Source organism: Oryctolagus cuniculus, chromosome 19 (assembly GCF_964237555.1).
Source record: "Oryctolagus cuniculus chromosome 19, mOryCun1.1, whole genome shotgun sequence".
Classification (NCBI taxonomy): domain Eukaryota; kingdom Metazoa; phylum Chordata; class Mammalia; order Lagomorpha; family Leporidae; genus Oryctolagus; species Oryctolagus cuniculus.
Window position 1 is genome coordinate 14,710,245 of NC_091450.1, and position 27,682 is coordinate 14,737,926.

Genomic DNA, 27,682 nt, shown 5'->3' on the forward strand with positions numbered 1-27,682 from the left:
TTAAAGTCATCCTGTCATTAATTAATGGAGATATTAATAATGGATTAATTAGAAAACGATTGAAGGTGAAGCATAATAAAATTTACCTAGTTTTTATGCAAAATTTCCTTATAGGAGAAACAATATTTATATTTAAGTAATAAAATAAGAAAAACTATCAATAAAAATATTTTAGTGATCCTTGTTGGTGTCTGTTTAAATTACCTTAAACCACCAAAGTGATTACTAGAGACTGCTAGAATCTATGTATTTCTGTTTCATGGCATAGGTACTTATTTTATGCCCTATTTAAAAAATTATCATTGCATATTATTTCCCAACTTTAAAGTTCATCTTTAGATGGTGAAAACTAAAGTAATGTTCTATATCAAGAGGATAAAGCATGGGACAGGGTTTCAGAAAAGCAATGGGTGGAGGAGCTAGCATACTTCAACTCTTATTCCTAATTCTGCCACCATCATGAAAGCAAGGTTAGATAGCCACTTAACTCATTCTGATGCTTAGCTTCCCTACACTGAAAATGAATAGCTTAGAACAGATAATACCTTCAGTCTTTTTCAGAAATGAAACTATACAGATCACATAAAAGATAATCTGTTATTACCATAGTGAGTTTATGCTCCAATATTTTTACAAAGGGGTCTGACTGGCTGACTCATGAAGATGCCTGATGCCTGCCTGGACACCCCTGCTGGCCTCTACCACAGACCAAAGACAATCTCGAAGAAACCTGTCTTCAGAGTCCTCCGATTCAGTCTCTCATATGGGATGTGCCCACTTCAAAGTTTCTTTTTTTATTAAAAAACTATTTGCTCAAGCTATGGAAATACCAGCTATCCTCACTTCACCAGCAGGTTGTATTCAAATTCACCTGTAAGCTTACTTATAGTGGCAGGTTAAGCTATCAAATTTAACATGTATTAAAAGCCTAAAACTTTCACTTATGGGGGTCGGCGCTGTCACATAGCAAGTTAAGCCTTCACCCATGACACCAGCATCCCATATGGGCACCAGTTCGAGACCAGGCTGCTACACTTCCGAATCTGCCCCCTGCTAATTGCCTGGAAAAGCAGCAGAAGATGGCCCAAAGACTGCACCCATGTGGGAGACCCAGAAGCAGCTCTGGTCTCCTGGCTTTGGCCTTGCCCAGATGTGGCTGTTGGGGCCACTTGGAAAGTAAACCAGCAGATGGAAGCTCTGTTTGGCTCTCCTCTCTCTGCAACTCTGCCTTTCAAGGAAATAAAAAATAAATCTTAAAAAAAAAACCTTTCATTTTTATTAGTTTTCATGGGTACATATTACTACGTGTCTATGGATAAGTAGGAATACCCTATCAGTGCTGAAGATCTGGCAAAAGAAGGAAAAACTATCTCTAAGCCTCTAATGACAGTTCTAGCAGGACATGATGGCGATGAGACTACAAGCATGGGGGTGAGGCAAGACCACAAGACGCTGTCACTTCTGATTTGGTGAGAAGCTGAATGGCGCAATAATCACCATGTACCAGAGGCATATTTATAGCAGGCACACATAAGGGACCACCTATACTGACTTGGTGACTCACATTTGATTACAAAACAATATAAAGATGAACTTAAACAATTAGAACCATTATCTGTGTATGTTAACTTGAAAAGATTATCCTTATAAAAATATATCTAAGAGGCCGCTGCTATGGTGTAGCAAGTAAAGCTGTAGCCTGCAGAGCTGGCCTCCCGTATGGGTGCTGGTTCAAGTCCCAGGGGCTGCTCCACTTCTGGTTCCCTGCTGTGCCTGGGAAAGCAGTGTAAGACCTGTAGGAAGCTCCTGCATCTTGGCTTTGGCCTGGCTGTTGCACCCATTTGAGGAGTGAACCAGCAGATGGAAGATCTTGGTCTGTCTCTAACTCTGCTTTTCAAATAAATAAATAAATAAATCTTCCTAAAAAATATGTACATGAAAATTATTCTAGTGACCCCATCCCTTCTTAGAATTTCCTTGGTAAATAGTATAAATTTCAAATAAATTCACATATCTACTGCCTTTGTCCTCTTCTCCAGTCATTTCATATACATTCTGTCTTGGCAGCTACATCCTGAACTCTTTTAAATGTAGAGGCCAACAGGCCTAATGCAACACTCAGATGCTTGCCAAACTACCGATTCTACATATACTTTATCCAAGCATCCCCCCCATAAACCTTAGAAGTTTCTGAGAAGCTCCTTGCATTAGCTAAGAAGCCTTCACACTATGTTAGCCCTACAGAAAACACAACTTTTTCTTATCAAATCCTGAGCAAGAACTGACCAGACTGCAAAGACCATTCTACATAAATTGACCTGTAGCAGAGGCCCAAGGCATCAGTCAATGCCCAAACCCTATAGCAGAAGCCTATGGTAACTGAGACATATACCTAGGCACCCCTACCCCCAGTCATCCAAGAACAACCAAAAGGCAGGTAGATGACTAGGGTCACCTGTCACCTCCTTTCATCTCGTACTCTCCAAGATGCTCTGTGCTCCACTCTTTGCCTTAATAATTGCTGCTGATACCCTAAGCTCAGCACATGCAAAACTGAGTTATGAGTTCCCCTTTCTTTGTGTCCCCTAACACAACTAACTCTCAAAACATTACTTAGTCACTCAATCTGTAACCTAAATGCCAATCTAGGTTATTCTCCCTTAGTATCCTTTAGATAATGTCTCTGGGTTATTCACATGGTCCCTTCACTGGTCTCTGGTATCAACTCCTTCTAATCCAGCTCCACAATTTTCCAAAAATTCTGAAATACAAATCTTTTATGTCACTCTACTAAAACACCTTCAGGATCTTCCCCAAAGCCTAAAGCTCCCAAGAAACCGACAGATATCACCAACCATTCCTGTCTCGGTTCTACTCTCTCCTGCTAACCTCCAATCAAAGCCCACACCTTACCATATACAGATTATGAGTACTTACTTCTGAATTCACTCTGCTAGAGTCCTTTTCTACTCTGTTCCTTACTCACATGAGTAATTTCTATTCTAAAAAACTTTCCCTGGAGTCAGTGCTGTAGCACAGTGGGTTATGCCCCACCCTGCATTGCCTGCATCCCATATGGGAGCCAGTTGAGTGGCAGCTGCTCCACTTCCCATCCAGCTTCCGGATGATGCACCTGAGAAAGCAGCAGAAGATGGCCCAGGTCCCTGAGCCCCTGCACCAAGTAGAAGACCCACAAGCAGCTCCTGGCTTCAGTCTGGCATAGCCCTGGCCATTGTGGCCATTTGAGAAGTGAACCAGAGGATGAAAGATCTCTGTGTTTCTCCTTCTTTCTCTCTCTCTCTAAATCCACCTTTCAAACAAATAAATAAATGTTAAAAAAAAAAAAATTGCCCCGTCTCTGCCCAATCTCAGGCCAAGTCATGCACCAGGCTGTGCTTCAACATCTTCCACAAAAACAAACAGTTCCCTTTTCCCTATGGAACAATCTGGAGACAAGTAGTCTGTCTATACAGTACCCAGCTCCAAGCACAGTGCTGGGCACAAAAGAGGCACATATTAAAACTTAATTTTCATTACAATAGAGAAATTGAATACTAATTTCACTGGGTCTTTCAGAACATTTTAAGGTCCCTGAAACCTTGATGCACAAGGAGATGAGCATAAAGTGTAGTTATCTGCCATCAGCCCTTAGCATTAACAGTTTGTAAAAATTTCTCTTATACACAGCCTATTTTTGCCTTGAGTTGCTTTAGTTAATTTCTTATAATGTATTGGTTAAAATTCTTTTGCAGCAAATAATGTCTTGGGCTTATTTTATAGTATCCTAATGCAAAGTACAGATTTTAAAAAAATCAGTCCAGGTTCTAAATAAAAAGGGAATTGACACTTTATTCCTTATTATATCTATCATTTACTTTAATACTATACACCTGTATTACTTTATTTTCTATTATGCATATTATGTTTTCTTATGTACTTTAATCTTCATTTTATAAAACTTATGGAAACTAAGGCCCAGAGAGGCTAAATAAAATGTAAAGCCACGCTATGCTATGTGCTATGTGGGAGAGTGATGTTTCAAAGCCTCTCTATATGACTACAGAGCCCATGCTATTCCCACTTAGGACACACTGTAAAACACCTAGGAGTAGGTAATTTGAAAGATAAAGACCTATATAATGTACTTACCTTTGAAAAATTTACAACATTAAATAACTATGCATTAAATTGTATACACTCTTAAAGCTACTTCATATGCATATTCAAACATTAAGTATTACAATTATTCTCTGGTGAAGTTAAAACACTAAATCAAATACTTTTGAAAAATCCAGGAATTTCTTAAATCTATGTTTAAATCACTTAACATAAATATTTCATATACATACTACCTTCTTTTGAGCAGCTTCCTTCTTTTTCTTGTCGTCTTTTTTCTTTTTCTTTTCTTCCATCAACTGTTCTTCTTCTTGCACTAAATCCCTGAACCACACAGTTGCAATTAACTTTCCCAAAATATATTAAGAAATAAAAATAATGTTGCATAAAAGTTCATTTTTACTTGTTAGAAAACATGGCAAATTGTTCTTCCATCATTCGTTGAAATAAAACACAACTTGCAAACTAAATCTATATAGCCACAATACAGTAAAATTCACTTTTATTAGTAGCACAGCATTTATTTTAATAATGTCATATCAAGGAATATGGCCTGAAATAGCAATGTACATTGGGAAATCAGCAGTTTCCTCCAATTCTAGAATGTAAACACTGTAAGTTGGCGTTACCTTGCTATTGGTAACCAATGATCAACCAGTAGCTAATGGCAGTGTCTGGGACCTCCCACAATCCTCTCCTGCCTAGGCATTTAGGGGCACCTTTAGATTGATTTACTTGCTCTACATAGCTTTAGAAATATTTTTAAAGCATAAGTTATTTGTAAATAGGTGACTTTCATTTCAGCATTACAATAATTCCATATTCCACAATATGGAATATTCCATATTCCACAATATGGAATATTCCATATTCCACAAAACACTCCAAACTGGCCTATCCATCCTCAGGAAACAATCAATAATATCAGCCTCTTTAAATTTTCTTAAATCTCAAATGCTCAAGTTGTCAACAGAACCTTTGCTTCAGGATTTCAAAATGACAAACTGAGCAAATGTGTCTGCCTCCTCCTTCCCCCTCTACCTCATGGAAATTCATGAATAAAGGCACTAACTATTCAGAGCTTATGAATGAACAAGAGCAAAGGAGGCCACATCCAAGAACAAACACAAGAGAATTCTGCATGTTCTGGCTCATCCTTTCCCAGGGAGCTCTAGAGAGGAGCCAGGATCAGAGCATGGGGAGCAGAAACAGACACAAGGTGGAGAGTGCCCACGAAACAGAAAGGCCAGTTCCTCCTCCCTTCCCACTCATTTCCCATGCCTGTGCCCACAGAGCTACAGATAGCAGCAGCTGCTTGAGTCCAGCCTAAAACAAAAAACAAACACACAAAAACACAACAACTCTCCAAAGAAACTAAACCATACAAAGCAGACTGGTAGTTTCCTGCAATGCATTTGGTTGCTCCAGAACAAAACCCGTCTTATTAGAGGCTAGGTCACTCCCTCAATGACATTCTAAAATGAAGCCTATCAATCAACAACCTTCACAAACACACAGCTCTGCATCATCCCTTCCTCTCACAGTTAAGATGTAACAGACATGTCTACAACACAGGACACACTGGTAAGGAAACCTGTGCAAAAGTACAGAAAACTCACTCCAGCTACCTTCATTAATTATCTTAGAATCCACAACCTAGAAGTTGATTCATACTGACATCCAAAAATCATGATACACAAAATCATGAAGAACACTCTCTCTCTCTCTCTCTCTCTCTCTCTCTCTCTCTCTCTCTCACACACACACACACACACACACACACACACACTGCACCTAACCTTGTCCTAAGGAAGCTGTCCAGAGGGGACAAAATAATCATCAAGCAGACACAGAGAGAGGTGTGGGAATCTGAACTAGACATTTATGAAAGTGCAAATCATTTATCAAGACTGAAACACAAATGGCAGTGGGGATGAAGCAGAAGGTCAAATGAGAAAGATAGGCAAGCAAATAAAAGACTGGGAAGGAATGCTGTATGTGCACTGCAATGAGATTAAACAAAACTGAAGCTGGCTTTGCTGATGAAGAGATTGAGAGGAGAGGCAGGTAGACGCTGAAAACTAAAATGAATATTTTATGTTATGAATAACAAATGCTAATTTAGTATATAATTGCTAAAACTAAATGTTGGGAAGAAAAGTATAACTGTTGCTATATTTCACTGTCATTTTGTTGCAAGTACAACTGACATGTGCCTAATGGAATAGTGTTCATGCCAACAGGAACCATGACTCATTCATATTCTGTTTGAGGGAGGTTAAGAGTGAACAAGTTCATTCATATTACAATCCTAGGAAAGCCAAGGATCTAGATAACCTACAGCAGCAGATACAATTAGTAAACAAAGCCAATTAAGTTATACATTGTCACGTTATCTGACCCAAGATATGCAGAACTCAAAGGTAAAGGCTGATCACTAGCTCTGAATACTTAACTTTCTTCAGCCTCAGTCTCTTCATATTTTTAAACTGAGGATAGTGCAGGCATTTAGATAGCATTTATGATGCCCATGTCCCACATCAGAGTGCCTGGGCTCAATGCCTGACTCTGGTTCTCCAGACTCCAGCTTCCTGATAAAGGAGACGCTGGGAAAGTAGTCAGGTTCTTATTACTTAAGTGAGACCTAGACTGAGTACACTGATGCTGGCTTTGGTCCAGCTGGGACTGCAGGCACTGGGGGAGTGAATCAGAGAATGGGCGCTCACTCTATCTCTTTCTCCCAAATATAATTCTTCCTTATCTTTATTGAGAGAGAAGAAAGAGAAAGATTTTCCATCCACTGGTTCACTCTCTAAATGGCTGCAACGCCCAGGGCTGGGCCAGGCTGAAGCCAGGAGCCAGGAGCCAGGAGCATCTTCCCCAGGCCGTTAGCAGGGAGCTGGGTCATTAATTGGGAACAGTCAGGACTTGAAGCAGCACCCATATTGGATGCCAGCAGTGTCACGGCGCCAGCCCTGCAAATATAATTTCTTAATGAGAGATAAATGACCATATTCTAAAGTACTTCAAAAAAAAAAAAAAAAAAAAAAACTCTGTGGAAAATGTGCATTAAAAAAACTATGTATGGGCACTGGTGCTGTGGCTCAGTGGGTAAAGCCGCCACCTGTAGTGCAGGCATCCCATATGGGTGCCAGTTCAAGTTCTGGCTGCTTTACTTCCGATCCAACTTTCTGCTATGGCCTGGAAAGCAGAAGATGGCCAAGTCCTTGGGCCCCTGCACCCATGTGGGAGACATGGAGGAAGCTCCTGGCTCAATCAGCGCAACTCCAGCCGTTGCAGCCAATTGGGTAGTGAACTAGCAGATGGAAGACCTCTCTCCCTCTCCCTCTCCTTCTCTCTCTGTGTAACTCTTTCAAATAAATAAATAAATCTTTTTTTGTAAAAAAAAAAATATGTATGGATATCAAGCTTCTCTTTTAATTCTATTCCCTAGAGACTTTTGGAAGTACTATTGGTATATCTACTTCACTGTATTTTTACAATGACTGGATGAGGAGTGTTTACCTAACACAATACTTCTAGTATGCACTCAAACGCCTCATCACGAATTCATCCCACCAGTTCTCAGTGGCACCTAAGACCACCTTTACCCTACTTACGTTAGGGTGTTACGGCCACTCATGCAGAAACACCGGCATCTTCAGCACTTACTCACCATGTTCTCCTGTGATTTACAGACTGTCCTTTCCTGACCTTCCGTACCACCACAATTCTACTCCACAAATGCTGCCTAACTATCTGGAATTTGTTCCTCCCTCAAACTGCACTTTAAAGGCTTTTTAATGAGGGTAGCAAGGGCCTTCCTGTCCATAAATATTCCTGGTATTTTTAAAAGATGAACCACATTTTCTCTCAAATATTTTAATATGAGCAGATATTGTTAAGCATACGGAAAAGAGTTCTACTCTTCAACACCATTATCACAGCCAACTATGCTTCTCCCACATCTCCTCCCCCAGAAAGCCAACTGGGAAAAACATGAAAATGCCACCTGTGCCCAAACACTCCACTTCTAGGATTTAAATCCTAGTAAAGACTCATTTAAGATGCTTCTCTACACCATGCTATCTCCCAAAGTAAGTATCAGCACTCTTTTCAGAAGTCACAGAGAGGGGTGGGTATTTGGTATAGCAGTTAAGATGCTGCTTGGAGGAGGGCAGCGATGTAATGTACAGGAGTAAGCCATTGCTTGTGATGCCCACATCTGATATGGGCTCCAGTTCAAGGTCTGGCTGCTTCACCTCCAATCCAGCTCCCTGCTAGTGCACCTGGGAAGGCAGCAGAGATGGGCCAAGTGCTTGGGCTCTGCCACATATGTGAGAAATCCAACTGGAGCCAGGGTCCAGGTTCCTGGCTTCAGTCTGGCCCAGTCCTAGCCATTGCAGCAATTTGGGGAGTGAACCAGTGGATAGAAGACTGATCTCTCTCTCTCTTTTTTGCCTTTCCCTGTATCTCTGTAACTCTGCCTTTCAAATAAATCTTAAAAAAGCTGCTTCGGATGATGCCTATGATCACAGGTTGCCCCATTATAAACTTCCCACAAACATTCACAAAATAAAAAAATACTGAAGTTGGGGCTGGCACTATGGCATAGCAGGTAAAGCCACCACTTGCAGTGCTGGCATCCATATAGGTGCGGGTTTGAGTCTCAGCTGCTCCACTTCTGACCCAGCTCTCTGCTAATGCACCTGGGAAAGCAGTGGAGGATGACCAAAGTCCTTGGGTCCCTACACCCATGTGGAGATCTGGAAGAAGCTCCAGGCTCCTGGCTTTGGATCTTTCACTGCTTTTGCACTGCACACTGGCAGGGAGCTGGATCAGAAACGCAGCAGGCAGGATATGAATGGCTGCCATGTGGGATGCAGGCATCACAGCCCGCAGCCTAACCTGATGCACCACAACACAGGTCCCTGAAGTTGGCTCTCTTAAAGATCACCACTCTTTAGGCCTCTGGCCAGTTTTGAGTCCTGGCTCCTCTGCTTCTGATCCAGCTTCCTGTTAATGTGCACCCTGGGAGACAGCTGGTGATGGCTCAAGTACTTAGATCCCCACTATTCACGTGGGAGACCTGGACAGAGTTCTGGACTCTTGGCTTCAGTTTTCCCCAGCCGTAGTTATTGTGGATATTCGGAGAGCGAACTAGCAGGTGGAAGATCTCTGTCTCTCCTGCCTTTTAGATAAGATGAAAATTAAAAAATTTTTAAAAAAACACACAGAATAAATCCTTTTCCTTTACATAGGTTAAGTGATCAATCTTATTTATAGCACATTTTTCCCTAAAAGCATATGCCTACACAAGCTTTTATTTCAACAGAATGTACTGCAGAAACCGCAATGTAATAAAGTTCCGAGAACACTGGTGTGTAATTAGGTGCAAAAACAGCAAAACCTCCAAGAATGACAAAGACTGAACAGATACTGGTTTCAACAATAGAGACCCAAGTAGTGGTGATCTTTGAGAGCAACTTCAGCGTTTTTTATTTTGTGAATGTTTGTGGGTGAGCCAGGTAAAAGAAACAAGCACAGCTAGTGAACAGCTGCGAGATCCCCCATTTGAAAAATTCAAGTTTTTTAAAAAAGAGAAAAACGGGGAGGTAACTAGAAAGCTATCAGAAATGAGCAAAGGTTTCTGTTTTTAAAAATCATGAAAAAATGCAGCCGGCGCCGCGGCTCACTAGGCTAATCCTCCGCCTTGCGGCGCCGGCACACCGGGTTCTAGTCCCGGTCGGGGCGCCGGATTCTGTCCCGGTTGCCCCTCTTCCAGGCCAGCTCTCTGCTGTGGCCAGGGAGTGCAGTGGAGGATGGCCCAAGTGCTTGGGCTCTGCACCCCATGGGAGACCAGAAGCACCTGGCTCCTGCCATCGGATCAGCGCGGTGCGCCAGCTGTGGCGGCCATTGGAGGGTGAACCAACGGCAAAGGAAGACCTTTCTCTCTGTCTCTCTCTCTCACTGTCCACTCTGTCAAAAAAATAAAAAATAATAATAATAAATAAATAAATAAAAATCATGGAAAATGCACAACAATCCTGAGGCATGTTGTGGCATAGAGGGTTAAACTGCTGCCTGAGATTCATATCAGAGTCCCTGGGATCCAATCTGCCCTCATCTCCTGATACATTTTAGTGCTAATGCACTTGGGAGGAAGCAGAGGACCTAAGTGTGTGGATTCCTGCCTATGAGGGAAAACTATATGAGAGATCCTTAGGCCTGACCTAGCCACGGCTGTTGCAGGCATTTGGGGAGTGAACCAGTAGATGGAAGATATCTCTTCTCTCACTTAGCCTTTCAAATAAAGAAATACAAACTTTTTTTAAAATTTCAACTATACATATATATATGCATGTATATATATACATACGAACATATATAATTGCTGGATTTTATTTTATAAAGGAAAATTAAAAGCCAAAAGAAAAAGAACATTTCTTACTAGTTTTACTGGCAAAATTTTTTTCAGGTGCAATAATATTCAGTGTTAGTAAGGAAGAAAATGAAGAAAGAACTCTTGTATTGTTGGTGAGAATGAAAACTACCAAAACCTTTTGAAAGTATGATGGTAATAGTTGTAACAATTTAAGTTACACAGACTCTACCCAGCCACACACATCATTCTTTAGAATGTATCATACAGCAATAAAGCACTAGTACACAAGGGTATATACACAAGGAAGTTCACTGCAAGGTTTACAAGAGTTGAAAAGTTAAAAAAAAGTCCATCAATAAACAAATAGCTACAACATAGTATGTCATATTGAAATGAGTTCTATAAAAACGTCCCTAAACACTCCTTTAAATGAAAAAAGCGGGGCCAGTGGAGTAGCACAGTAAATTAATCCTCTGCCTGCGGTGCCCATATGGGATGCCGGTTCTAGTCCTGGCTGCTCTTCTTCCAATCCAGCTCTCTGCCATGGCCTGGGAGAGCAGTAGAAGATGGCCCAAATCCTTGGGCCCCTGCACCCATGTGGGAGACTGGCAAGAAGTTCCTGGCCCCTGTCTTTGGATTGGTGCAGCTCCGACCATAGTGGTCATTTGGGGAGTGAACCAACGGAGGGAGCACCTGTCTGTCTCTTCCTCTTGTTGTCTGTGACTCTGACTCTCAAATAAATAAACAAAATCTTTATAAAAAAAAAAAATGAAAAAAGCAAGCTGCAGAAGTGTGAACAGTGCTTATTCCATATTTTTTTTTAAAGTGAGGTATCTGTACATGTTTGAATGTCTTAATGAAAATTTAGAGAAAGACACAGGGAAACACCCCTGACCTAGAAACAGAAACAACAGGGCTGCTCCACTCTGGAGCAAGTATTTAGCTGAGTTATTTTTAAAAAGCACACCTCTAAATAAACACTATGTTAGCACGCATTACTTTTATAATCTATTATAAAAAATGTCAGATGCTTAGCATTTGTTTTCATGACTCCAAGCCCCACTATACTCTCCCAAAAGAGAGAAAAATAAAATGGGATTCACAGATTGTTGGCTACTGCCAAAACTGGGCAATGGGTTCTCATAGATTCCTTACTCTACTTTCGTGTATATCTGAGATTTGGAAGTAGACTTGTGTTAGACACTAGGAGTCCCAGGAGGCAGGGAGATACAGTGCAAGGCAAGGACCTAACTCAGCAGCAGAGTACACACCAGGGAAGGGATGTCTCTGACTCCTGCACTTCCTGATGCCTGATGGCCAGTTTTTCCTACATTCACAGCACAAACATCACTGAAATCAACCTCTTTAAAAGATAACCTTGCACACTATTACTGGAAATATGGAGTCACTCAAAGCCCTCGGGTGAGCAATTTGGAAATACCTATTCCTAATGAATTTTTAGATGTCACTACCTTATTATCTATCAACTCCAATTTAGCCTCTAAACAGGAATTGCACAAAGGTGAATACTGTAAAAGCCAATAAAAAAGGGAAAAGTTAAACCACGATTCAGTCAATACCACAGAATATCACACAGTGACTTTTAACAGCACCCCTGACTGTGCCTAAACTATTTGTCCAACAATATGGCTCACCCCAAACTCCTGCTTTGCTTCTGAAAGCATGGAATTTGGGCACGTGTCAGGCAAAGGCCACTTACAAGAGTTAACACCTAAAAGAAACCCTGGGCACTGAATTTCTAACGAGCTCCCCTTGCAGACATGTTAAACTTCCTTACAATTTAATGCTGGAGAAACTCAGCATGTCCTCTCAGATTCCACGGAGAGGACACTCGGGGACACCCGCACCCAGCTCTCCCCTGGAGTCACCCTGGGTGCCTCTTCCCGCAGCTGCTCTTTCGTACACTCTTGCTGTAGTGAGCCCTAGCCACATCAAGTCCCGGCGGCCACCTTAGTGAACCCCAACGACTGGACAGGAAGGCAGAATTTCTGCAGTCAGAGTACACAGGCTTTTCAGGCAAGGGAGCACAGAAGTCATGAGCTCAGCACATCAGAGACCTGTCAGGATGACAATTTTAGGGGACAGAACTGACCAGAACAGCAAAAAGCAGGAAAACCATTAGGTAAAAATAGGCAATAAATGGGGCTGGTGCTATGGCATGGCAGGTAAAACCATATGAGCACTAGTTCTAGTTCTAGCTGCTCCACTTCCCATCTAGCTCTCTGCTATGGCCTGGGAAAGCAGAAGATAGACCAAGTGCTTGGGCCCCTGCACCCACATGGGAGACCCAGAAGAAGCTCCTGACTTTGGATCGGCCCAGCTCTGGCCGTTGGCAGCCTTTTGGGGAGTGAACCACTGGATGGAAGGTTCTCTCTTTGACTCTAACTCTGCCTTTCAAATAAATAAAATCTTTAAAAAAAAAAAAACAACAGGCAATAAGTAGGCTAAACAGGGTAAGAACAGCGCTGCAGAGATTCAGGTGCAGATCCAAGGCACTGCATCACAATGGTGACCGTGGAAAAGCAAGGAAAAATCCAAAATGATCATAAATTGCAATAGCTGACAATATTGACAGGAATGACAAAAATGAGACATGTTAATGACAGCTCCAGATTTTCAGAATCAAAAATTTTAAACTGGTGACTCTGTTGTCAGAAATGACAACAATGAGGCAAGCAAGCAGTTACTGTTTCCATTTTGTTTTAAGAGAAAACTGGAAGTAACTTTCGAGAGGGCACAATCGGACTATCGGTGAGCAACTACTTCTCAGCTGAACATTACAGGCCAGTTATAAATACACACTTCACATCTTCTGTCTAAACAGTGTCTTCTGTCACACGGTGCCACTTTACTTCCTCCTAGTCTCCCTGCGATAGTCCCCTCCTCCCATTCTTTTTTCTCATTTGTGTCCTACTACCTTAATTAAACACAAGACCAGACTAGCATTATACAATTATTGGTAGTCACTGGTACCATAACCTTCAAAATTATAATTTCACCTATAGTAGTAACAGAAATCCAACTGTTGCAAAAACAGTTAGGGGCTGTAAGTTCAGGGGTTTGGGTCAGTTCTTCAAATTTTGTCACTGAAATGAAAAGTACATGATAAAATGAAGTTTTATAGTTTGTTTTTAAAATAAGGAAGACTAGTTCTTATCAGGAGGTACAAAGAGATTAAAGAAAAAATGTATCAAAGAAACTAATCACAGGTGGGGGGATATGTTGGTGGCTCCTTACCATCAAAGGTAAATACTTGCAAATGCAAAATTATTCAAATAAAATTGATGCTTCCATGAAATGGAGTGTTATGCAGCTACAAAACCAATTAATAAGGTCTCCTCTACATTCCCAATACGAAACAGCCATAAAAGTTTATAGTTAAATGGGGTGTGTGTGTGTGTGTCAGGTTCTGAAAGTCATCTTTTGTTGTTAAAATGAAAGGAAATAAGGCTGGCAGTGTGGTTCAGTGAGTAAAGCCACCGCTTGCATGCCAGCATTCCATATAGGAGCACTGGTTCTGACTACTTTGCTCCCTGCTAATGCACGTGGGAAAGCAGCATAAGATGGCCCAAATCATTGGCCCCTGCCTCCCAAATAGGAGACCTTGTTAGCTTGGAGTTCTTGGCTCCTGGCTTCAGCTTGGCCCACTTTTGGCTGTTGTGAACACAGGGGAGTGAACAAGCAGATGGAAGCACACTTGCGCTCTCACTCTCTGTCACTCTGCCTTTCAAATAATAAATCTTTTTTTAAAAAATGAGGTGGGGCCAGCACTGTGGCATAGCCAGTAAAGGCGCCGCCTGCAGTGCTGGCATCCCATATGGGTGCTGGTTCAAGTCCTGGCTGTTTCACTTCTAATCCAGCTCTCTGCTATGGCCTGGGAAGGCAGCAGAAGATGGCCCAAGTCCTTAGGCCCCTGCACCCATGTGGGAGACCTGGAAGAAGCTCCTGGCTTCAGATTGGCCCAGCTCCAGCTGTTGCAGCCATTTGGTGAGTGAACCAGTGGATAGAAGACCTCTCTCACTCTCTGCCTCTCTGTAATTCTGCCTTTCAAATAAATAAATCTTAAGAAAGAAAAAAAGGAGATTGGGTTTAAAAGGGAACTTTTGAGCAACAATGTAAATAATGTGGGGCATGTATTGTGGTGCACAAGTTTAAGTCACCACTTTCACTGCCAGCATCCCATCTCAGAGCTACAGTTGAGTCCTGGCTGCGCCACTTCCTTCTCCAGCTCCCTGCTAATGCACCTGCAAAGGCAGCACCCATGTAGGAGACCTGGATGGGGGTTCCTGGCTCTTTCACTATGCTCTTCAAATAAATAAGTCTTTTTAAAAATACATAAATAATGCTAATAAAGAATTATTAACCACTGAATAAAATATCTGATGATGCCATAATGGCATGAATGAATGAGTCAGTGAATGGGTAAAGGAGACAATATCAACTAATGTAGAAACAATGGTGGACTTAAAAGATCGTTATTTAACAATTCACTGATCCTGGCAAGAACACTGATGAGACACAAGGTATTTGTGAGAGATCTTCTGAGAGGATCTCTCAACATATTAGTACTAATTACAAAGCAGGAGGCTGGCACTGTGGCGCAGGTTAATCCTCCGCCTGTGGCAACGGCATCCCATATGGGCACCGGTTCTACTCCTGGCTGCTCCTCTTCCAATCCAGTTCTTTGCTGTGGTCTGGCAAAGCAATAGAAGATGGCCCAAGTGCTTGGGCCCCTGCACCCAATGGGAGACTGGGAAGAAGCATCTGGCTCCTGACTTTGGATTGGCGCATCTTGACCGTTGCGGCCATTGGCGAGTGAACCAGCGGACAGAAGACATTTTCTCTGTTTCTCCCTCTCACTGTTGGTCACTCTACCTCTCAAATAAATGAATTAAAATCTTATAAAAAATTACAAAGGGAAAAATACCAGCTCTACAGTGGTGAAACCTGACAGCTACCACCATAACCAAACAGTTGAAGTTACCATCATCTGTAATGACCTAAGTGGATACTATGCACCTCCTGATACGATGTATTAAGAAAAACACAACATCAGATCTGTACTAGTCCTGCCAAAACATATATCATAATCTAGACATGAGGAACAGTCTACAAAATAACTAACATGTATTCCCTTAAAAGTATCAAGGATCTAGAGAACAGAGATTAAGAAAATGATCCAGAATGCAGGCAACTAAGTACGAGAAAACTAAAAGTAATCTGTGATCTTGGATTGAATCCCTACCCGGAAGAATTTTTTGCTTTGCTCTAATGGGCATTATTTAGACAACTGGAAATATATGGATAAAGTCTGTAGATCAGTTTAATATTAAGACTGTTCCAAGAGAAGGCGACTGGCCTACGAATTAAGAGGTGGATTAGGGTGCCTGCATTCCACAAGGGAGTACATGGGTTCCCTTCTTGGCTTCAGCTCCTGATTCCAGCTTCTCGCTAATGTATACCCTGTAAGGCAGCAGGTAATGTCTTAAAGTAATTAGGTTTCTGCCATCCACATGGGAGATGTGACTGAGTTCCTGGCTCCTGGTTCTACCAAGCTGGCACAGAAGTCTCAGCTATTATAGGTATTTAAGGAATGAACCAGTGGATGGGAGTGTGCCCCCCCAAAAAACGCCTGCCCCTTTCTCTCCCTGTCCCTCTCTCTACTAAATAAATTACTGTGCTAATGTGACTTTCCCAATTTTTATCATGGTAATATAGTTACTAAGGAAATGTCTTAGATTTTAGGAAATATTTAAGTTTGCAAAATAAAGGGGTATCACACTGCAAGTTACTCTGAAATGGTAAATATATATATATATATATATATATAAAGCAGGAATGACACAAATGTGATGAAATATTAACATCTAAGGAACAATGGCGAAAGCTAATCAGGGATTGTTTGTTCCATTCTTACAGCATTTCTCTATATTTGAAATTATTCTAATGGGCCAGCACTGTGGACAGTGGGTTAATGCTCTGGCCTGAAATGCTGGCATCCCATATGGGCACTGGTCAGAGACCTGGCCGCTCCACTTCCCATCCAGCTCTCTGCTATGGCCTGGGAAAGCAGCAGAAGATGGCCGAAGTTCTTGGGCCCCTGCACCCGAGTGGGAGACCCGGAAGAAGCTCCTGGCTCCTGGCTTCGGACTGGCGCAGCTATGGCCAATGCGGCCATCTGGGGAGTGAACCATCGGATGGAAGACCTGTCTCTCTCTCTGCTTCTCCTCTCTCTGTGTAACTCTTTCAAATAAATAAATAAATCTTTAAACAAAAAAAAAAAATATTCCAAAGTAAAAAAGATCAAGCCGGGGAAAATTAGTGAGATTAGAAATTGAGGAAATAATAAATACCCCACCATAATGACAGATGTACTCTACAGTTTACAAGCTGCTTTTAAACCTACAACCATGAAACACAATTGACATGATTCCCTCTGACAGTCAAAGAAACTCAAGATCAGAGGACCTAAGTGATTTGTCAGATGGTACAAGGCTGTGGTAAAGCTGACCCAAAACCCAGTTTACCAGATCTACCAGCTAAATCCTACTCCTCTTTTGAGGTTTAGCTTAATTACTAGTTCCTTCAAGATTCTTCCCAGCCCATACTAGCCTCACCCTTGACCTCTAATTAAACAGTACCATGTTCTAATTATTTTAGATGTTAATCTCACTCTTCCAAATAGGACTAATTACTGGTCCAAGGAGGGGAAAAAACCAGTTGCTCTACTTGTATTGTACTTTCTGGCACTGGGCAACTCTAATTAGATGCCAATTCCTCTTCCTTGCTTCTACTAACACTATAACCCCACTGTCACCACCAAAAATGCACTCTTTTCACTTTTACTCCTACCCACATTCTACTGTTTTTAAGGATGGGTTTAATTCCCATCTATTCAAACACACACTTCCTAGATAACACAGCATACAGTGAAGAGCTCTGGGTCCAAAGTCAAATAAAAGTAGACTTAAATCTCAACCCCACTACTTGTGTAACTTAAGTAATTTATTTAATTTTTTTAAAGCCTCCATCTCCTAATTTATAGGAGGTCTCAAACTGTAACTCCCTCAAAGGGTGGCTATGAAGATTAAACTAGGCAATACTGATGACCTGCTTAACAGATGCACATAAGTGTACGTTAATTGTTACAAAAGACTTGGTATAAAATGCTGCACTAGGCTATGGCTAAGGCACAAAGGCTGCAACCAAAGGAGGGAGAGCATACAGTAAAAATGGAATTGAATATATAAAAATAATTATATGAGGGCCATTGCTGTGGCGCAGTAGGGTAAGCCGTCACCTCTGATGCCAGTATCCCAAATGGGCACAGGTTCAATTCCTAACTGCTCCACTTCTGATTCAGCTTCCTGCTAATGCACTTGAGAAGTCAGCAGAAGATGGCCCAAGCACTTGGGGTCCTGTCCCTAGGTGGGAGAATGGATGAAGTTCTTGGCTCCTGGTTTGGGCCCGGTCCAGCCCTGGCTGTGTGGTCATCTGGGGAGTGATCCAGTGGATGGATGATCTCTCTCTCTCTTTCAAGTAAGTAAATAAATCTTTAAAAAAAATAGTTATTATAGGAGCAGGCATTTGGCATAGCAGTAAAGATGCAGATTGGGACACCCATATCCCATTCTAAGTGCCTGGGTTTGAATCCCGACTCTACTCTGAATTCAATATTCCTGCTAACGCACACAGCAGGAGACAGCGGGTGATGGCTCAACTAATTGGGTCTCTGCCAGCCATATAGGAGACCCAGATTTGAGTTCCAGGCTCCTGGCTTTGAACTGGTCCAGTCCCGGCTATTGTGGGCATTTGAGGAGTGAACCAGCAGATGACAGATCTCACTCTGTTTCTGTTCTCTCTCAAATAAACTAAATAAAATTTTTGAAGAAAAAAAAAAGATTGTAGCCGAATAAAGTAGATGCCAAACCAACAGCTAATGGCCTAGATTTCATATTAGATCAAAATGGGTACTAGGTAACAAAGATACAAAGAAATTATAGAACAATAACCCTGGGGCCAGCACTGTGGCATAGCAAGTAGCTGCCACCTGCAGTGCTGGCATCCCATATGGGTGCCAGTTCAAGTACTGGCTGCTCTACTTCCAATCCAGCTCTCTGCTATGGCCTGGGAAAGCAGTAGAAGATGGCCCAAGTCCACATGGGAGACCCGGAGAAGCTCCTGGATCCTGGCTTTGGATCCACGCAGCTCCAACTATTGAGTGAACCAGCGGATGGAAGACCTCTCTCTCTCTCTCTCTCTCTGCCTCTCCTTCTCTCTCAGTGTAACTCTGACTTATAAATAAATCAATCTTTAAAAAAAAAAAAAGGGAACAATAACCCTTATGAATACAAACACAAAATTTCTCAGCAAAAGACTAATACATCAAACTTAGCAACATATAAAAAGGATTACACAAAACAGGACTTTTCACAGGAATGCAAGGTTGGTTAACATGAAAACCAAATAGAGTATGTTAAGACAAAGGAGTACAGACAAAGAAAAAGCATTTGAAAAAATCCAGCACCCATTCATCACAAGACAAACACACTCACACTAGGAAAAAAAACAAACCTAATAAAGGCCATCTCAAAAAAGTTCACAGCCTATCATCCCTAATGGTAAAGAATAAATGTTTTTCCTCTAAGATTAAGGAGGACAAAGATGTTCAACCTTGCCACTTGTTATTTAAAACTGTATTGGAACTTCTAGTCAGAAAAATCAAGTGGAGGTGTGGGGGCAAGATTGGAAAAGATAAAAAGCTATCTCTAGTCACAGATGACATGAAAGTCCTAATAAATCCACATATATGAAGACTACTGGGATTAGTAAACAAGTTCATCCCAGCTGCAGGATACAGGATCAACATATGAAAATCAATCAGCCTGCACATACTACAACATGGAAGAACCTTGGAGATATTATGCTAAACAAAATAAGCCAGTCCCAAAAGAACACACACTGATGATTCTACTAATGAGGTGCCTAAAGGAATCAGAGAAGCAGAAGGTAGAATGGTAGTTGCCAGGGGCTGGGGCGGACGGGAAGAATGGGAAGTTTACTGCTTCCCAGGTGCAGAGTTTCAAGTTTGTAAGGTGAAGAGATGTGGAGATGGATGGTGGTGATGACTGGACTACAGTCTGAATGTATTTAATGCCACTGAACTATGCCACTTAAAATGGTAACACTGTAAATACCTTTTATGTGTAGTTCAACAATTTTTTTTTTAAATCTACTGGATTTCTATACACCAGCAATGAACAATCCAAAAATTAAATCAAGAAAACAATGTCATTTATGATAGCATCAAATAGAATATTTAGGAATAAATTTCATAAAACATGCATGACTGTACACTGAAAACTATGACAACTCTTAAAAAAATAAAGACCTAAATAAATGGAAACAGATTCCATGTTCATGATCTGAAGACTGAATATAATTAAAATGCCAATGATGTCAAAACTGATCTACAGATTCATCATAGTTCCTATTAAAATCCTAACTGCTTTTTTTTTGGATGAAATTAGCAAGTAGATCCAAAAATTCATACAGAAATGCAAGCAGAACAGTTAATGCAATCTTGAAAGAGAACAAAAGCAAAGGACTACCCTTCCTGACTTCAAATCTACTACAAAGCTACAGTATTCAAGACAGTGTAGAACTGGCATAGTGATGAGTGGTTCAGAGTCCAGAGACAGAACTCATCAAATTAAGATCAGCTGATCAGCAAGAGGGCCAAAAGGAAGTCTTTTCAACAAATGGTGCTGGCACAACCAGACAGAATGAAGAAAGAAGAAAGCTGGAATTCTCATTTCATATGCAAAAAGTAACTGAAAATAGATGATAGGCCTAAATGGAACAGCTCAACTTCTAAAACTATTCAAGGAAAACGCACCATGAGTGAACTACGTGATTTTAGATTGGGTACAAAGAGCACAAACCACAGGGGGAAAATATGTAAACTGGACAAACAGAATTTTACATTTCTGTATTTCTTTCTTTCTTTCTTTTTTTTTTTTTTTTTGACAGGCAGAGTGGACAGTGAAAGAGAGAGACAGAGAGAAAGGTCTTCCTTTGCCATTAGTTCACCCTCCAATGGCGGCCATGGTCTGCGCGCTGCGGCTGGTGCACCACGCTGATCCGATGGCAGGAGCCAGGTACTTCTCCTGGTCTCCCATAGGGTGCAGGGCCCAAGCACTTGGGCCATCCTCCACTGCACTCCCGGGCCACAGCAGAGAGCTGGCCTGGAAGAGGAGCAACCGGGACAAAATCCGGCGCCCCGACCGGGACTAGAACCCGGTGTGCCGGCGCCGCAAGGCGGAGGATTAGCCTAGTGAGCCGCGGCACCGGCCTCATTTCTGTATTTCAAGAGGCACCACAAAGAAGAATGATTATTACCAAAAAGATGAAGCTTACAAACACTGGCAGGATGCAGAGAAAAAAAAACTTTGTACTCTACTGGTGGGAATATAAATTAATCTGGCCACTATGGAAAACAGTATAGAGGATCCTCAAAAAATTAAAAACAGAAACACCATATAATTTAGCAATCCCACTAATAGGTATACATCCAAAGGAAATAAAATTAGCATATCAAAAAGACCAGCAGTCACAGTGCATGTCATGCACTCCCATATTTATTGCAACACTATTCACAACAACTAAGAAATGGAAACAGCCTAAGATGTGATGAATAGACCAAGAAAATGTGATATATATATATATTTACTTAATGGAATACCACACAGCCATAAAAATGATGAAATCCTGTCACTTGTGACAACATGGATGGAACTGAAAGACATTAGGTTAAATGAAATAAGTCAAGCAAAAAAAGACAAATATTGTTCAATCTCACTTATGTGCAATCAAAAAAACTGATCTTACAGAAGTTGAGAACAGTGATCACCAGAGGCTGGAGAGAGAAGAGAGTGGGAAGCGTTGGCCATTAGGTTTCAAGTTGCAATTATAGAAGTGAGGATATTCTGTGCACAGAGAGCAATAATATACTCTATATTTCAAAAAAAAAAAAAAAAGGATTTGAATGTTTTTACCACAAATAATAAATGTTTGAAGAGATACATTTACTTACCCTGATTTGAACTTTACACAATGCATACATATGTCAAAACATCATCTGCTACTCTATAAATGTGCAATTTTTATGTCAATAAAATTTAGAAATTTTAAATGAAAGTAAAACAAAAACCCACAGAATGGAAAAATATTTGTAAATCATGTATCAAATAAAGGACTTCTATTAAACTATACAAAGAAATCTTACAATACAATGGAAGAAAACATATAACCCAACTAAAAAAATGAGCACATAGACATTTCTCACTATAAGATATACAAGTGGCCAAGGATGACATTAAAAGATGGGCAACACCACGAGTCACTCAAAACCATAATACTAGGATGGCTATAATCAAAAAGGACACTACAAGTGGTGATAAGGATGTGCAGAAGATGGAACCCTCACACACTGCTGGTGAAGAGAAATGGCTTGACTGTTTTGGAAACTGCCTGGCAGTTCCTCCCACATAACCCAGCAAGGCCACCTCAAGGTATGCATCTCACAGTACCGAACACAGGCCACACAAACACTGGTACATGAACGTTCATAACAGCTTCAGTCGTGACAGTCCAAGTGAAAGCCACCCACAAGTCCATCAACAAAATGTGGCATAACCCCACAATGGAATACGTCTCACAAACTGATACAGGCTACAACCTGCATGAACCTTGAACATAGGATCTTAGAGGAGGTAGGATTGACACAAAGACACTCATGCGGTATGATTCATTTATATGGATGTCCAGCACAGGCAAATTCAAAGAGCAGACTAGTGGCTGGCAGAGCCTGGAGCGAGGGACAAACAGGAGTGACTGCTATTAGGTATGGAGTTTAGGGTAGGGAGTGAAAAGAAATTTTTTTATTATTATTTTTGACAGGCAGAGTTAGACGGTGAGAAAGAGAGAGAGACAGAGAGAAAGGTCTTCCTTCCGTTGGTTTACTCCCCTAATGGCCGCTACAGCCGGCGCTGCACCGATCCGAAGCCAGAAGCCAGGTGCTTCCTCCTGGTCTCCCATGCGGGTGCAGGGCCCAAGCACTTGGGCCATCCTCCACTGCCTTCCCGGGCCACAGCAGAGAGCTGGCCTGGAAGAGGAGCAACCGGGACAGAATCCGGTGCCCCAACTGGGACTAGAACCTGGGGTACTGGCGCTGCAGGCTGAAGATTAGCCAAGTGAGCCATGGCACTGGCCCAGGGGGTGAAAATGTTCTGAAATTAGTGATGGTGACTCCACAACTGTAATTCTACTAAATCACACACTGCATAACAGTGGATTTTATGGCATGTGAATTTCCTATCAGTAAAGCTGTTACAAAAAAATTGATGGAGAAATTAAGGGATGCATTCTAAAAAGGAGTTTTTAAAGGGCTACTGCTGAAGAGATGAGCTTAAGCACAAGTAGGAATCAGGGCTTCAGTTCCAGAGTCACTGGTGAGCTAGCAAAGATTTCTAAGAAATAGTGACTGACACTCTAAACTGTGGCATGAGGATGATTAACTGCTGCAGTGCAGAAAATGCACAATGTTATGTCCCCTTCTATCTTTACAAAGTAAGATTTTTTGCACCCGGGAAGTCAGTGGGTGATGCCTACCCTGGGCCCCTGCCACCCATGCGGGAGACCATGATGGAGTTCCTGGCTCCTGGATTCAGCCTGGTCCCCAGACCTGGCTGTTGCAGCCATTTGGGAAGTGAGCCAATGGAGAGACGCTCTCAATGACTCTCCCTGTCACTCTTTCAAGTAAATAAATAAATCTTAAAATTGTTTTTAAAAACTAGCATTTTTCACTTATATGCCTCACAAAGCCGAGGGAGTCACAAGTAGAATAATACATTATATTTCTATGACAACCTCTGTATAGTGCATTAACAAACAACTAAGTAATAGTTAAACATATATTTTAAATCAGTGCATATTTAAATATCATATACAACATTTCCTTCTGACGAACACACACTTGTTTTAGGGGGAAACTTAAAAATAGGAGAAAAGGAGGGACCCGTATTAACAAAATACAGATGTCATAACTACAAAAATATTCAATATCATTGCAGCAAATTGCCCAACTAATGTTCACTGATTGAAAACCACCAACAAGAAAGCAGAAACAAACAAGTTAGCCTCCTCTTGCCTGCTAGTATACAAAAGCCCATCAATCATTGTTTGCAGAAAATACCTTGTAAGTTCAAAGTATAAAATTCCACAGCCAGGTCTCAATCTGTTTTGAACATTCCATTTGAAAAGGGAAGTAAGCTGAGTCATCCTCACATAACATCCTACTGCCGAAAATTCAAAATGCTTTTCCCCGTTACAAGAGCAGAAATGGCAAGGTTTCTCCTTCATAGCCAACCCAAACACATATACAGAGTATGCAAATCATGTTTAAAATAAGGCATCTTAAATAAGAAATGTAAACTATAGTTTCATGTTTTTTTAATATAGAGAGAAACCATGCCTTATTTGAGCTTTCTCTCTTCTGAATCTCAAAAATCTCCCTTTTACTGATACTATTCAGCTCCTCTAACAACCTCCCTACACTGTAATGTTTCTCAGTCTTTGAAAAGTAATGACCTTTTGAAATCTGATAAATGCTAAGGTAGGTGTGTGTGTGTATTTTAAGCACACAATTTTTTCAGACTACTTCATACCATTTGTAGTCTCTCTGTGGAGCCCAGGATGAGAACCCTTGTCCTGGTGGTATAGTCATTCCAATTTCAATGGGACATTCTTTTAAGAATTGTGTATTACAAGCCCAGCCTGTTTCATTTTCCTACCAGAGTTATCAGTTCAACACAGTCAAAGCTAAAAACAAGCAACTTCTATGTCCCACAATAAGGGAGTTACCTTCAGAATAACGCTTCATAAAAACAAACCTTACAACCAATTTAAACTGAAGACTTGTTATTATTATAACCTCAAATATTTAAAAGTCTATCTCCACTTAAACTAATTGTTTTGCATTTCCTAAAATGAAAGAAACACTGAATCAGTGTAAAGATAAAAATATTAGATAAGCTTTCAGCTAATCTATTTAAAAATACTGAGGAAGCCTGGTAAGATGCCCTGAGAACAAACACATCATCACCTTTGGGTTATTCCTGCCAAAAAGGTTCAACCTGAATCTAATCATACGGAAACAATCAGACAACTCCAAACAGAAGTCTGCAGAAACAAGTTTTAGACTCTTCCAAAATGCCAGTCATCAAAGGGGCACAGGGGCCGGCACTGTGGCGCAGCAGGTTAAAGCCCTGGCCTGAAACACCGGCATTCCATACGGGCGTCAGTGGTTCGAGTCCCAGCTGCTCCACTTCTGATCCAGCTCTGCCTGGGAAAGCAGAAGATGGCCCAAGACCCTGGCCCCTGCACCCACGTGGGAGACCTGGAAGAAGCTCCTGGCTCCTGATCTGTGCAGCTCCCGCCTTGCGGCCATATGGGGAGTGAACCAGCAGATTTAGACATCTCTCTCTGTCTCTACCTCTGTAACTGTCTTTCAAACAAATAAAATAAATCTTTAAAAAGGTTGGGGGGAGGGGGTCACAAAAAGGATAGGGAGCTACCCCAGATGCAAGGAAACTTCAGATACAAAACTAAACGCAGTGCTGAATTAAGAAATTGAGAGAAAAAACACATTTTTAAGGAAAGCACTACAAAAAATTTTAGGAAAATGTGAATATGGACCTAATAATAAAGTTAAACTTCTTAGGTGGCACATTTTGCCACATTTGCCACATTTTGGGGTGATGTTTCATGATAAAACAAATGTGGCAAAATATTAATATAGCTGGTACACCTAGGAAAAGATATAAGTGTTCCATTCCTGGTTGCTCCACTTCCTATCCAGCCCCTTGCTAATATGGCAGGGAAGGCATTGCAGGACAGCTCAGGTCCTTGGGTTCCTGCCACCCAAAGGGGAGACAAGGTGGCTCCTGCCTTCAGCCTGACCCAACCCTAGCCATCGGGAAGTGAATCAGTAGAGGGAAGATCTTTCTTTCTCTTTCTCCCTCTCTCTGTCATTCTGCCTTTCAAACAAATAAGATGAATTTTTAAAAACATTAAAAAATAAAAGTTTAAACCAGAAGGGTACCTTTTCTTGACTTTTTGTGATCCACTCATCATAAGTCTATATGTAAGTCTACATTTTAGTCTTTCTGCTCATGGGCAACACTTTTGAATTAGTCACAAAGCAGAAATCTAAAGGACTTTAAGTCTTTCCAATTTATACTTTCATATATTTCAGAGACCAAAACTTAAAACAGGTTACAGAATGGTATTGTTTTTTATGTTTATAATTCAAATTTGCTAGAGATACCTAAATGAACTTCCTAATCTGCAAGGCATATTAACAAGAAAAAAAAATAAGGCCTAACAAAATCAGGAGGTAATCCTTCTCACTCCTATCCTGCAGATAAAGGTCCAGAGCTCACGTTAGCCAGGGAGATGCACTGCCCTGGCTTCCTCCTGCTGCCCTCACCTCTTCTGATGCTGCATCTGTTCTAGGCAAGTGTCCCACACACAAGCGCCCCACCTCAGAGGTCACATTACTGGCACACGGTACCTTTACCAATGTTGTATATTAGAGGGAAAAAAAAAATCGCAAAGCATGTTAAGTGCTACTTCAGACAACAGATTCCACATTAAACTCACCACTGGAATGGGCATAACATACTGAGGTAACTCCTTTTTCAGAAAGAAGGGAGAAACCAAAATTGTATTTTATCTATTGTGTAACTTAAAACAGTGCTTCATGGGAAGGACACTTAGAGTGGACACAAAACCCACTTAGCTCTGTCACTTGCTAAGAGAATACACCCTTGCGTACTAAATTGGACTTGTCTCCATCAGTGCTCTCAAGTGAAAAGTGAAGGAGTCACAATACTGACTGATCTGGAAGCTTACGGTCCAGCTTTAAATATTCAATGATTCCATGGCTTTGGCTTCCAAAGTATTTTTTAAAATAGATCTGTTGTTGAACTAGAGTTGTTGTTAACTGGAAAATGTAACTTAGCTCCTCTTCCCCAAATGCCTATTTCTGCTCTGACCTCTATTCTGTTCAGGGGTCGGTCAATACCCCACACACCTTAGAAGCAGCCCAACCCCAACCCCTCCATGTATGAGTAGTTTGACTCAACTAATCACACCCCACATCCCACAGTCCACCTTCTCAGTAACTCACTTCTTTTCTACTATCACTTTAATTCAGCCCTTCACTTCTTGCCTAGACCCATTAGTTATCTACCAATAAATAAATCTGATCACTAATCCCTATCCCATTAATACCCTACCCAAAGGCAAGCAATGGCTCCTCACACCTAAAGACTGGTGCACAAACTGCTCAACCTGACATTCAAGAACCTTCAAGTACTTTGCTACATGTGCCTTTTATAACAGGTCAGCTACACCAAAACCTCTTGAGCCTTCTGGATCCTGCACCCTTTTCTGACTTCTGCTCTTTCAAAACTGATCCCAAGGGTGCTCACTCTTACACATCAGAGCTCCTTCTTAAAACTGCCCACAATACTGACATAAATGTGACCACTTTAAGGCCCAACAGTGAATTTTAAAAGACAATTTACCTGGGATAGCAAACTAAAATATATCCCTTGTGCCAGTTTTATTTAACTGGAACTGGCTACTTGGCACATCATCTTGAAAAAGATTTGCTGCTCAGCAGAGGAAAAGGAAAATCGCCGAACCTCTTTGACATTCAGAAACTAGACTTCCAAACTGACAGTCCGCACGAGCGGGGCTGCGTTCCCATGGTATTAAAAGCTATTTTGATTAATTCAACATCTAAAGGCTTGGGGTTTCTGCATGAAAAATCCAAATGAAGATTCAGAACAGTAGTTCGTAACCAGGGGTGATTTTGCCTCACCCCCACCCCTGGGGACATCTGGCAATATCTGGAAACATTTTTGACTGTCACAACTGTGCAGGGAGTGCTACCGGCAGGTGCTGCAGATCCTACAATGCACAGGACAGTCTTCACAGTAATTATCTGCTCCAAAATGTCAACAGGGCCTAGGTCGAGAAACTGATCCAGACACATGGTATGCATGTGTGGGTTTTACCTCCCAAAAGAAA

At 41.3% G+C, this 27,682-nt stretch overlaps 1 protein-coding gene across 17 annotated transcripts in view; it reads right to left on the bottom strand.

The window, feature by feature from the left end:
* Positions 1-27,682, bottom strand: part of TNRC6A (trinucleotide repeat containing adaptor 6A) — a 101,842-nt gene that overhangs the window by 70,470 nt on the left and 3,690 nt on the right. For 13 of the 17 annotated variants that reach the window (XM_070064558.1, XM_070064564.1, XM_051847523.2 and 10 more), the window contains one exon: positions 4,353-4,440. The exons of the other annotated variants lie outside the window; for them this stretch is intronic. In XM_070064558.1, coding sequence (XP_069920659.1) covers positions 4,353-4,440 — 88 coding nt within the window. The remainder of the gene's footprint in view (positions 1-4,352; positions 4,441-27,682) is intronic. 17 annotated transcript variants of the gene reach the window in all.